Below are 13,726 nucleotides of genomic sequence, written 5' to 3' on the forward strand. Positions count from 1 at the left end.
GGGAAAGCACTAAGGAGACCGCTGGTGCCAGGGGGGTCTCACAGGCTGGCCCCGAGCTGCTTGGCCGGCCCCGAGGAACCCCGGCTCGGCGCTGTCAGGCCGGAGGGAGCAGCGCACCCCTAGCGCTGGGCGCAGCGCGGAGCGCGCAGAGATGGGGAAGCAGCAGCCCCGCGCGTCCCCTTCCCCGGCTCTCTCGGGGCCCGGCTCCCGCAGCATCCGCGCTGGGTCAGACGGCGGGGCTCCTCCTGCCCCCCAGGGGCACCTGTGCCCGGCGGCGGCGGCGGCGGGTCACCTGGGGAGAGGACGCAGGGCTCGCCCTGGGGAGCGCAAAGGGAGCAGGGCGCGCAGCGAGCCACGGACTCCGCCAAGCCCCGAGAAGCAGGAGAGAGAGGGGGGCACTTACCTGCCACAGGTTCGGCCGCAGCGCCCCCCTCCTGGGGATCCGCTTTCCTGCCAGCCCCTTTGCCGCCCTTCTTGCCTTTCCTCCCTTTGCCGTCTCGCTTCTTCTCGGACATCCCGGCCGGTGCTGCCCGAGCGCCCGGGGACGCTGCGCCCCTCTCCCCTGCTGAGCTCCGGGCCCCGCTCTCTGCCTGCCCCGGGCGCGCCGGCTGGAGCAGCGAGCGAGCCGGCTGGCGGGGGAAGTTCGCCTCTCCCTCTGCCGCCCCCCTCCCCCTTGTCCCGGCTGCGGGGTCCCGCGCTGCTCTCTGCCCGCCGCCGCTGCTGCTGCTGCTGCTGCCACCTGGGACAAGGCGCCAGGACTTCCTGGAAGTTTTGGGAAACTCCGCTCTGCTATGTGGCTTTGCCCCCTCTTCACTAATACCCGCCCCGGGCACCGCACGCTGCTCCGGGAGGAGCCTGTACAGGTCCGGGGCACAGGGCTGTGGGTGGGTGGGGAGGAGCAGGAGCGGCTGCGGCGGCGAGAACCCGACAGAGGTCGCTCCAGCGGCTGGGAAATCACTGTGCGCACGCCTGGTGAGCAGGGACACGCACCTTGGCCCGAGCTGCGGCAGCTGCTTGCTGCTTTTACCGCCGCCCCCCGGCTGCAAGCGCCTCCTTGCCCCGCGGGGAGCTTTGCGCGCCTGGGACCCTGTCCCCCTGCCAAAGCTCTAGCACAGAGGGGAGAAAGTCCCCCAAAGGAGGGACGGCACTGGGGAGCCCAATTTGAGAGCCATGTGGCATTCTGAGATCTGACCCCAGGCCACTTCCCTCCTCCCCCGGGGCAAGGCTAGGTTCAGTCCCAAACTCTTGGAGAGCCTCCCCTGAAAGAAGGCCCCAAAGAAGTGTAAAGAGTGTTGTGGCTATTTGCATGGTGGAAGTTAAAGTCTCCCCTTGTTTAAAAACAAACAAACAAAAAACGCCTCATTGTTTCCTTTCACTTTAATGATTTCCCCTTGTACTGTCAAAGCAAAACAGGCCCCCATATTTGTCTGCCACATTTTCCTACTGCGGGGACTCTCTTATGGAGTTCGAGGCCCTGTTCTGCATGCTGAGCTACCCACCAGATCCAGGCCTCATGCTTTGATTCCTTCATGAAGGACTGGTAAGCAAAGTGCATAAATGTTTAACAATACATGTGGCTGACATGGCTAATAAGCCTCTTTCTTATCACCCCAGTTCAGAAGTCCATACCTATCCATATGTCCTTTGCTGAACAGGGATGGATTTAAGCACCTTCTTAAATATTTTGCTGAATATGGGACCTTTTTGTACAGTGGAAACTAGTCTTGCAATTTAAATAGGGGTCAGGTTACTTGTGTGTGAGGGTTTGGGCTTTCAAACCTCAATCCTACAAGCTGTTCTTTGAAAGTGGATCCTTGTCCCTGTGTGGAGCCCTATCACGGGTGTCAAGTCCATGTAAAGTGCACGTGATGCTCAGATTCTTATAGGAACAAATACTATATTAAAGTGGACTATGCAGTCTGTAGGCCCCCAGCTGAATTCTTCTTATCTCATTAAGGACCTGAGCCTGTAAACATTTGCACCCAAGTGACAGTCACCCAAAAACCTGGACGCTTTAGTAATGTTTAATGTTTAATAAAACATTTTTCTTGTTTGAAACCAGACCTACATTATAATGGGACCCTGCAGAGCTGACCTGTGCGGAATAACAGGCAACATTGGTGCCTAAAATTGGGATTGCTGAATTTTCCCTTAATATTTATCAATATTTAGTGGATAACAGAGAATGGTATGTTATTTTTAATGTCCCTAGGATTCAAAATATTTAAAATAATCACCACGTGCACAAATGGTGCGATAATAATTTCTAATATTGCCAACTACAACTGTTGAAAAAATATGAATTAAATTTCAAGAAAATCATGTGAATTTAGAAGTATACATTTTAGGTTCCTTTTATTTGTTGTCTAGGCTTGTAGCCTTTAGGGTTCATATTTTCAAGCTTTTCTCCACACTCACACGGGCTAGAAACTTACTTTTCTTTAAATAAAAACTGTGATTGTCAGGGACCATGATTCCAGCATCTGGGGTTTTAAGAAACATACCAAATTTTGAGACACATGTGATAAAAGCGTAAGAGTTGACAATACTGCAGTGACCATCAAAACTGGGTCTGATTCTGCACTCACTGATGTTAATGAAAATCCAGTGAGTTGCAAGACTGAGCCCTATCTGAAATATGCATCATCAGTGTATGAAAGAATAACATGCGTAAATTTTTAATAGACAAAGTCATTATCGGTGTCTATTTTTCCAGTGTTCAATGCATTCAAACTGCTCTTGAATTCTTGATACAAAGTGTTCTGACATGTGAACAGGCCAGAGAGGGATTAATCTAAAGCCCGGAAAAGGAAAGCAGGTCTCTGCACAATTTGCGATTGAAAAAATGTTATTGGATGCAGTAGCTCTGTTTTTCCTGAAGGGGTCACTACTTAGCAAGGAGGGAGCATAATCTGGCAAAATGTGGAGAGAAAAATCAATGTGGAGAAACGTACAGTACTTTCAAACACTTTTCTTCTAATCTTCTACATACTTAAATTTACATGCTCAAGGTAAAGTTTTACCCCACTATTTATTAACGGATAGTATTATACTAATTATTGTGAATTAATTGTATTATTATTTTTCAAGTGCAGACAGCGAACTGTATGCTTAGACACAGCCCCCAACCAGGGGCTTTCCTTGTTAGGTTCCAATACTGCAAGTTGATGACTGAAGGTCCGCAGGATCATGGGCTAAAAACAGAGGGTCGGATTCTGGTGCTCTTACTTACTCCTCACAGTGTCATTGAAATAAACAGGGCTACTTGCATGGTAAGGGACTGCTTGGCATGAGTATGGATATCAGAATCTGCTCTCACAGAGGGAATTCATTCCCTTGAGACATGTGTCGGTCTATAGTGGTTTGCAGAAGAGATTACTTCTAGATAAAAAGTGAGAAGGTGGCACGGGCAGCTCCTGGTACTTTACCCTTCTCCCTCAGCATCTTCTTGGTGCCAGCTTCCAAGCTCCGTGGCATAACCGGTAACAGCGGCTGTGTCACCATTTGCAGGAAGCACTGGAACTGACCAATGGCAGCATGTTGGTAGAATATAGGTTTCCAATACAATTGGCTAGAAAATGTTCACTCCCCCCCCACACACATACATACAACCGATGGACAATTATGCTGAAAATGCCCCCAAATTTAGTTTTTTGTTAACATTTTCCACAGCTCTTCAACAGTTTCAAAGTTTAAATAGACAAGATTTTTTTTTAAATCAATCATCACTGCAAATCATAAGGCTGACCCTGCAGTCCTTACACAGGCAAAGCTCTTACTGCCTCCAATGGGACTTTTGCCTGAGTGAGAAGTGTAGGATTGGGTCTGATGTTTTTAATGCACTGTCTGTACTTGTTAAATTAGTTGTAGTAGCGATAGTAAAATGTTCGTGTCCTGGATACTACACAGGAATTATAGAGCTTTGTTGGCGATAGCTGTGTCTACACACAGAAGTTGCATCACTAACTTGACACACCCCTAGATGCTGCAGCTATGCCAACCTCACGCCTGGTGTAGTCGCAGCTCAGTTGATGGAAGAATGTTTCCATCAATCTAGCTACTGGTGCTCAGAGGGGCGGTGTTCTTACAGCAATAGAAAAAAATCCTCCAATGCTGTCTACACTGGGATTATGGCAGCATAGCTAAGGTGCCATAGATCTGCCGCTATAGACCCTGTAGTGTAGACATGGCCTCAGGATAGAGGGATTTCATCCCAGCATAAAGGGACAGCTTCTACCTGCACAGCTTAGTCCCATACAGGAAGTGGAGTAAGCTATACTGGAAGAAGGCACCTTTATACTTATATAACTGCGTCCACACTTGTACTGGTGCAACTTCACTGGTAAAAATCATGCCCGTAACTGATATAGTAGTACAAAAACTGTTTGTAGACCAGGCCTTACATTGCTAAGCACATACATTAATACGTGGTAATCCTGTAGCACATTCCATCTGAAGACAAAGCACTTCATTGATGTGAGTGAAATAACTCTGTGAGGCAGACAAGTATCATCTCTATTTACAGATGGGGAAACCAAGGCACAGACTTGTTATGTGTTACACAGAAACCTGAGGAACAGCCAGACTGACAACCCAGATCTCTGGGCTTCCACCCCTGTCTTTTAACCACAAGACTATCCCACATGTGGTAGATTGGATACATAGGGCTTGATTCTCCATTGCCCTGCACCTTGTGCAGCTATTTACACCAGTGCAAAGTGAGTGCAAAATCCTACTAAAATACCCACTCTGCACTTGTGGAAATGACTGCAACATGTAGGGCAACAGAGCCTCGTACTAAACGAAAAATAAATAGAGTGCTCCAGTGAGATAAACAGCTCTGCGACTAAAACGCTAAGGGCCGATTCTCATTTACACTTAGGGTCTGTCTAGACTGCAGTCATTGGGTGCAATTGACACTTGTGTAAATGCACTTGAACTGGCCTTAATTTCACTAGATCGGGTCCCAGACCAGGGAAGCCACGGCAACATGAGCTGTACAAGCCCTCTGGGTAATTACTCACAGGGCTAGTAAAGCTGTGACTTCACTCTTCTGGGATTTACAGGGCTAGCCCAGCTGTGGCTAGCTCAGATATGTCAGCTGAAACCACAGTTACTCCCAATGGTTGCAGTCTGGACAGACCCATAATTTACATCCACTTTAAGGCTCCTTTACATTGGCAGAGTGATATAAAGGGGCATTAGGCCTGGTCTCTGCTACACCAATTTAACTAAGTTGGTTTCTAAGGTGGGGAGTGTTGTCACGCTTTGTCGCCGGGGGCGGGGAGCTCTCCCAGCAATAAAAAATAACCACCCCGAACGAGTGGTGGTAGCTTTATCGCTGGGCGTGCGGATTCTGGCGATAAAGCGCTGTCTATACGGGCGCGTTTCAGCACTAACACTTTAGTCGCTCAGGGGAGTGTTTTTTCACACCCCTGAACGACTAAAGTTTTAGTGCTGAAAGTGGCAGTGTAGACACAGCCTCAGCTGATTTAGTTACATACAGTCCCCTTGTGCGGACACTCTTAAATCCGTGTCTACACTCTCATCAAGCTAGCACCCTAAAACTAGAATGTAGTAGTAGAGTGAGTGATGGGACAGGTGAACCGCCCTGCATACGATCTCCTCTGAGACGCTAAGTGTGTTCTAGGGCAGCTAAACCTTCCCACTGCTTGCGCCACTGTGGCTACGTTCTGTTTTTAGCACACTGGCTTGATCAGAGCTAGCACAGGTATGTCTCCTTGAGCTGGGAATCACAAAAAGTGCAGACAGACCCAATCAATGACTGATCTCAATTGACACTACTTTAAAACCCCTGTAAGTGAGAGGAATTTCAGACGCATAAGCCTGAATTTTCATACACAGTAAGGCCCCTTTCTGCTGCTCTGACAGTATAAAGAAAGGGGGCTTAAGGTGACCACATATGTAATGTATTCAGTATAAATGTAGCATAAACAAAAATCAGGCCCATAACTTCTAAATGGGAATAAACCACCTCATCTCTGACTATTCTTGAGATTTTGTCAGTAGTTAAACATTTGTAAGCTTCATAAAACTCCTGGACACGGACTCCGCTGAATCGGTACAGCAGTAGCTTTTATTTTATTGACCTTTACAAAGATGCAGACCCTGGTTACATAAAGTCTCCAAGCCGTGGTTTAAGGGTCACTGCTACAGACCAGTGCCTTTGGCAACAGTAATGCTTGTGGCAGGGGATGACGTTTCTTTGGCGTCTTTTTTCTGGAAATGGCAAATTTGTGAGTTGTTTGTGTATGTATTTGTATATACACTGCCACGAAAAAGGATCCGACAGCATCTGATTTATCATCGATTTTATGGACCTGATCTGTGAAAGTTCAGAAAATGTCACAATGTGGGAATCAGAGTTTTAATATTTATTATTTCTGAGCTTTCAGGGGCTTTAAATCAGCAACTGCTAGTCAGATTAACAGGCAGGAAACTGACACAGTGAGAGGTCTGGTATGAGTCTGTGGCAATTACATGGATTTATTGAGGACAAATTTTAGTCTCCTTCAAATATATTGTGCTTAAATTCTCCTCTCATTTATAGAAGTGCAACTCCTATTGCAGTCGATGAGAACTTCACCCATATAGCTGACAGCAGAATTTGGCCTTTTCTAAATGACAAATGAAGGAGAAAGGGCACAGAAAGTAAAGTTCTATTTTAAGGAATGATTTTGGCAACCTCCAGTTTAATTACTTTATCTCAATGTCCACTACATCCAGATCCACAAAACAGTAACACTCTGCAACGCAGGCTCTGCACTGAGACCTGGGGCTGCAGGGTCTCTCATTTATATTGGTGTAACTCCCGTGACTGAAATGGCAAAGTAGCATAATCCACATTGATTCAGTTCACGCCGCACTCCCCGTCAGGACCTGGCCCAAGACGGGGAAGCTAATGATCCAACCAGCAGCCCACATTCAGTGATGAATCCTGGTCACATGCCACCTGGGCCACATTGAGCATATGCTAAGAAGAAGAAGTATATTCAGTCGGGCTCAGGGTCGCCTCTCACTTACACTGATGCAAGTCAAGAGTAAATCCATGGTTACTCTTGATTTACATCAGACTAAGTGAAAAGAGAATCTAGTCCCTACTGAATAACAAATCAATGTGGGTTACACTACTTTGCCTTTTACGTTCACACCAACATTACAGTCAACTTACTTCTGATGGGTAGCCTACACTAAAGTATACAGAGCTACTGAATTTGGCCCAGGGATTTCGAATGAAGTTGCATGTGCTTATTACTGGCTGAATTTAGTGTCATATGTCCAAACCCGCAATCCGGTGTTTTGCCACGTGACAGCACATAGGTTTTATTGATATCGCACCACTCTGTTAAGGTCTCATATAAACTTCACCAGGCCACACCATCACACAGAAAATTATTACAAACTGGCAGCATGGAGAAAGGTTGAATTGTTCTCAATACAGTTTTTTAATCATTCGTGTGTGTGCACGCATGTGACCGTCCCCAAAGGGATCATTTTCCCCATCTATCAGGCATTTGCGGCTGCGTGTGAAAATGCACAGCTACCGGGCAGTCTCATATTTGCATAATTTCCAGAAATTGGCCTTTGGATTCCCAGCACCAATTTTATATCCAAAATACCGGGCTTGCGCGGGCAGCCAGGAGAACTTTGCAGACATTTTTGCCCACAGCTCCAGGCACCAGCGGTTTTCAAAACAAGGCCATGGGCAGCAAAATGAATTTTTAAGACAGGTCTAAGGCAAAACCAACTAACAGGATGCATTACCTCATAAATGCTATGCTTTTATCCAAGAATGAATGATTATTCCCAAATCTCCAACTAAACCACAGGGCTAGTTTTTTCAAACTCTGTTGGGTCCCTTAGGGCTCACTTTGCTACTCCTACCCTGCTTTGAATCACCAGCTATCTGAAGAGAATTGCTTCTCTTTGGAATCAGCCAACACAATTCAATCAAACTGGAGTGGCATTTTGCCCGTACTAGTTATCTAAAGCAGTGGTTCTCAAACTAGGGGCGCCACTTGTGCAGGGAAAGCCCCAGCGGGCCAGGCCGGTTTGTTTACCTGCCGCGTCCACAGGTTCGGCCGATCGTGGCTCCCAGTGCCTGTGGTTCGCTGCTCCAGGCCAATGGGGGCTGCGGGAAGGGCGGCCAGCACATCCCTCGGCCCACGCCGCTTCCCGCAGCCCCCATTGGCCTGGAGCGGTGAACCGTGGGCAGTGGGAGTCATGATCGGCCGAATCTGCGGACGCAGCAGGTAAACAAACCGGCCTGGCCAGCGAGGGGTTTTTCCTGAACCACCGATCTAAAGTACTTCTACAGCCCCCACTGTCCACAGTATCTGCGAGTCTTCCAATCTTTTTTGTATTTCTCCATCCCATGCAGTAGAGAAGTGCTACGTTCCCCTTTTTTACAGTAGGGCAAATCACTTAGCCTAAGGTCACACAGGAAGTTTACTCCAGAGCAGAGACTGGAACATAGGTCTCAAGTCCTAGGCTACTGTCCTAACCACCAGGCCATCCTTCCTTTCTTCCCTGTGTCATGTGGATTGTACTGATGCCATGTCCCCTACAGATCTTTGTGGGACCAGGGAGAGTGAAACTTCTACCTCAAATTTTCCCCAAGCAAAGAGCATTATGGCCACTCCAGCTCTGTTCCAAATTCTAGTTGTCAGTTAACAATTATTTGAATCACACAATGCATTAAATTGAGCAACTCTCTACCAAAGTCATGAAAAGCAAGTACGTTTTTCCTGGTGATACTTAATATCCTGTGTAATTCGTCAGGAATTTGTCACTTCTGAAGCACAGTGATCATTTACAAGAAGTAAAACAAACGAACAAAAAGCTACAGTTCGTATGGGGGAGGGAAAGAAATGTAAATCAGACAATTTCATTTAGATTCTTCTCTGTTATTATTGGATAAACTTTCCGACAAGAAAAAAGGGTGAGATTCTTCTCCCCCATAGGTCAGCTGGATGGAAAACTGATTTAGCCCAGTTGAGAATCTGGCCCTAATGTACCATGAATATTTCCAATCCAGTACTAATTTAGATGTTCCATTTAGGCTCCATTCAGGCCAGTCCTCGCTCACAGACAGCCCCCCAACCTGAAGCAAATACTCACCAACAACCACACACCACACAACGAAAACACTAACCCAGGAACCTATCCTTGCAACAAACCCCGTTACCAACTCTGTCCACATATCTATTCAAGGGACACCATCATAGGACCTAATCACATCAGCCACACCATCAGGGGCTCATTCACCTGCACATCTACCAATGTGATATATGCCATCATGTGCCAGCAATGCCCCTCTGCCGTGTACATTGGCCAAATCGGACAGTCTCTACACAAAAGAATAAATAGACACAAATCAGATGCCAAGAATTATAACATTCAAAAACAAGTTGGAGAACACTTCAACCTCCCTGGACACTCAATTACAGACCTAAAAGTGGTAATTCTTCAACAAAAAAACTTCAAAAACAGACTCCAACGAGAAACTACAGAACTGGAATTAATTTGCAAACTGGACACCATCAAATTAGGTTTGAATAAAGACTGGGAGTGGATGGGTCATTACACAAACTAAAAACTATTTCCCCATGCTAATTTTTCCCCCTCCTGTTACTCACACCTTCTTGCCAACTGTTTGAAATGGGCCATCCTGATTATCACTACAAAAGTTTTTTTTCTCTTGCTGATAATAGCCCACCTTAATTGATTTGTCTCGTTAGAGTTGGTATGGCAACCCCCATCTTTTCATGTTCTCTGTATATATATATATATATATATATATATATATATATATATATCTTCCAACTGTATTTTCCACTCCATGCATTTGATGAAGTGGGTTTTAGCCCATGAAAGCTTATGCCCAAATAAATTTGTTAGTCTCTAAGATGCCACAAGTTCTCCTTGTTCATTTAGGCTCCAGTATATAAAAGACATGTTTAATCAAAGATAATTGATCCACTGCATATTCACGCCCTGATACCGCAAACACTTATTCACAAGCTGAACTTTAATCATATAAGAAGGCCTGTTTACCACAATAGGAGTACTCATCTGTAAAGTTACTCACATGCACGTTTGCAGAACTGGAGGTTTACATGCCTTTTGCAGGGATTCAAACAAAGTGATTCAAATCACTGATTTTAATCATAATTCAAATCAGCAAGTGGGAAACCTTCCCTTAAAGCATCAGTTGTACTCTTATTTGTATTTGTACTTTTTAGTTATATTCCTAAGAAAGGTGGATTCTCATTGACTGATAACCATTAAAACATGTTGATTTGCAACTAAAGATAGCCTTTACCCTAGATTTGACATTTCTTTTTGCTAACCAGGAGAATGCACTTTACCTATACATATTTAAGCAATTATATAGCTTAATTTACATTTGTTCAGATTCTTAATTACTTTTTATTATGTTAGAAAATGCTGTTTGATTCAGCTCTTATTTACCAGACGATGAATAATATTTTACTTGTGATTTGTGACATGTCACATTTAGATGGAAATTGAAATTCAACTAAAATCCACAAAACCAGCATTTAAAAATTGTTTTCACAGTTAAATAATACTACCTTAAATGTGCTGGATACATAAGAAACAAAGTTTATCACAACATGTTTTTATTTTGTTTTTTAACTAACTGATTTATTAAACAGAGGAAATACAATCTGTAGTTAATGAATTGAATTGACTGTTTCCAGTTATCACATCCTTCAAGATTTTAAAGCTAGTAGATCTCACCTTCTCACACCTTGTTTTTATTCATGGCCTGGAAGAGGAAAACAAGCTTTCCTGGTTTTTCACCTCCCAATCGGCCTCTCATCTTTGAATGAACTAATCATTGAACTGAACTAGCTGAATAAATTGAAATGAAGAAAATATTCCCTCTGCACTAAATCTGGTTTAGTATGTCAACAAACTCTGCTTCAAGGGGCTTAGCTAGTTACTTCCACCAGCTCAGTGCTTCGGTAGCAAACACCATGTACTACTTCAATTTTTTTATTTAATTAAATGATTTTAGTAGCAAATAGTAAGTTTAGGACTGAATGTAAACTGCCATAATTTCAAATAGGTTTATTTTTAAAAAGAAAAATATATTAATTTAAATTGAAATATCTGATTTAAATATAAAAATCTGATTTTTTCATATTGATTTTTATCCACCTGGCCTTTAGTATTTCAGCCATGAATTAAAAAATAACGTGAATCATCACGATACAAGCAAATCACATCTGATGATAACTTTGGACAACACAGCACAATTATTTGGGCCCTGATTCTGCAAACACTTATGCACATTCTTAACTTTAAACACTTAAGTAATCCAGTGCAGTCAAGTTAATCGTGTGTGCATGTGTCTGTAGGGCTTGTCTACATAGGGAAGTAATATGGGTGTAAGGTGGGGAGTGAATATAAAGTGCTGTAGTTATACTGATATAACTCCCTACTATGTGGATACTTTTATTCCAATTAAAAGCTCTTCTAGACAGGGAAATTGACCAGCATAGTTGCTGGGAAATGAGTTATTCCTCAATAACTCCCCATGTGGGGAATAAAAGTGACTTCATTCTGGATTAATAAACCCAATCAGAAAGCAGAGTAATTCCATTATAAAATCACTTTTAATCTGGAATAGTGTCCACACAGGGGAGTCATTCTGGAAAAGCTAAATTATTCTGGAATAGTTATGTAAATTTCCCCATATAGACAAGGCTTAAAGTGTCCACATGGGGAGTTACGCCGGTATTACTGCAGTGGGTTAACTATCCTAATATAATGTCCCATGTGGACAAGCCCTGCACAAGAAACTCTTTACCAGAACATTAGATCCTCAGACACTTGTGCGTGCGCACACGCACACACACTTAAAACAGCCTTCAATAAATATGATTTAGAGCATACTCTGGCATGCAGAGCCCAATCTACGTAACATTAGGAACACGCACACATCTGTTTGCCGCTTCCTTTGGATCACTAAAAACTTCTTACAGCTCTGCCATGTTTGCCAAATTTTGATTGTTTAAAATAAAGATAGCTGGGATCTGGATACTTCCTTTTAGGGCAAGGTTTGCTGTAACCCCCCATTAATCCTATTCCAGCACCACTAACTTCTAACGAGTAGTTTTAATTGGATCATAAAACATTCAGAAATGAGCCAATGCCAAGACTCCAATTACTCTAAATGTACTAGTTCTATGCAATTTTCTAGTAAAATACTGGAAGCTGTTGGCTTATCTCACTGAGAGGGAAGAAGAATCCATTTTAATGGCAGATAGATTCTCCAGATTGGCTTGTGAGTTAAAATTAGAACTGAGCATACAATTTCCAATGAATACATTATTCAACATCTTTAGCCCTTCTTTATGCTCATGAACTATCCCCGGACAGACTGTAATGTTTATTAATGTGACTGCTACACATAATAGTTTGCTGAATGTTTTATCCAAACAAATTTCAGCCTATGAATTACTAGGAAACTGTTCATTGCAGCTATTCTGGATTCATGATTCACTGTTCCAGCTGTGTGATTGTTCGTGTGCCCGGATTGGAGCAGGGCCCGAACTAGGAACAGGGCCTGAACAAAACAATGGGGCTGTAACAGTAGCTGCCAGAGTCAGTGCATACTGACCCCTATCATGTGACTAGGAGTATTAACCTTTTGTGACCCGGTCCCGGTTAGGTATTTGTGGTGAGGTAATAAAGGCTAGCGTCTTACTAGCACTCATGCGTCTCACTTTTACTACATGGTGTCAGAAGAAAATTAAATCTTTGGCAAAAAGGGAGTAAATGAAGGCACCCGAATCCCTTAGTTTTGAAGGGAACCTGCCAGAGAACGGGAGGAGATGAAGGCAGAACTATCAAAAGTTCCTGGAGGCCGTGAAACTGAAGAGGGTGAAATTCTCCATACTGCTACTTGTCGCATGCAAAGAGACACTGGAGAACTACAATACATTCCAATGGGAACAGGTCGGAGAATGAAACCATTCAGAAATTTGAAGAACACTTTGATCTATGCAAGAATGTCACTTGTCAATGACAAATCTTCCTTGGAGAAACCAGCTGCCAGATGGGACCATTGACTATTGTGTTACAGTCCCAGGTAATAAGTAAAGGCCTGTGAATATGCACAGTTAACAGGCTAATCAGAGAACAAACAATTTGAGGTATAACTGATAAGTAGGTCACAGTGAGGTTATTGTGAGAAAATGGACTTGACTTTGCAAAAATGCATGGCTATATACATGACCAGGAGACACTGTGTTTGCCAGATGAAGTAGGTTCCGACCCGAAGCCCACTGCAGGCAGTGAAAGGCTTTCCCCTCACTTCAACTGATAGTTGATCAAGTCCAGTGTTAGCAACTAATGAACCAAAGTGCATCTAATTAAAAAATGTACACCCAAGGCACAGAGACAGAGTACAGGGCTAAACAAATGGTAGCATCAAGATCTGTTTGCAATAAAGAGGGAGGCAATCGCAACATGACAGATGTTCAGGCTCCATGGATGCAGCGTCATGCATGCAATAAAAGCAACCATTTGGCAAAAATGTGTTAGTCTCAGCACAAACTGCAAAGAATTACCAAAGGAAAACCCATGTGTGAACATACAGCTGGAGGCCAAGGCTCTGATGACGCTGCGGAAAAGGGAGCTCTTTGTCGGATCTTCGAATACATTTACAAAA

At 44.0% G+C, this 13,726-nt stretch overlaps 1 protein-coding gene across 7 annotated transcripts in view; it reads right to left on the bottom strand.

Moving 5' to 3' along the window:
- The window catches only part of NRG1 (neuregulin 1), a 720,225-nt gene that overhangs the window by 225,944 nt on the left and 480,555 nt on the right, over positions 1-13,726 (bottom strand). The window contains exon 1 of one of the 7 annotated variants that reach the window (XM_043546675.1): positions 404-809. The exons of the other annotated variants lie outside the window; for them this stretch is intronic. Coding sequence (XP_043402610.1) covers positions 404-515 — 112 coding nt within the window. The 5' untranslated portion in view covers positions 516-809. Of the gene's footprint in view, positions 1-403; positions 810-13,726 lie in introns of those variants that run through there. 7 annotated transcript variants of the gene reach the window in all.

This window comes from Chelonia mydas, chromosome 5 (genome assembly GCF_015237465.2).
Source record: "Chelonia mydas isolate rCheMyd1 chromosome 5, rCheMyd1.pri.v2, whole genome shotgun sequence".
NCBI classification, from domain to species: Eukaryota; Metazoa; Chordata; order Testudines; family Cheloniidae; genus Chelonia; species Chelonia mydas.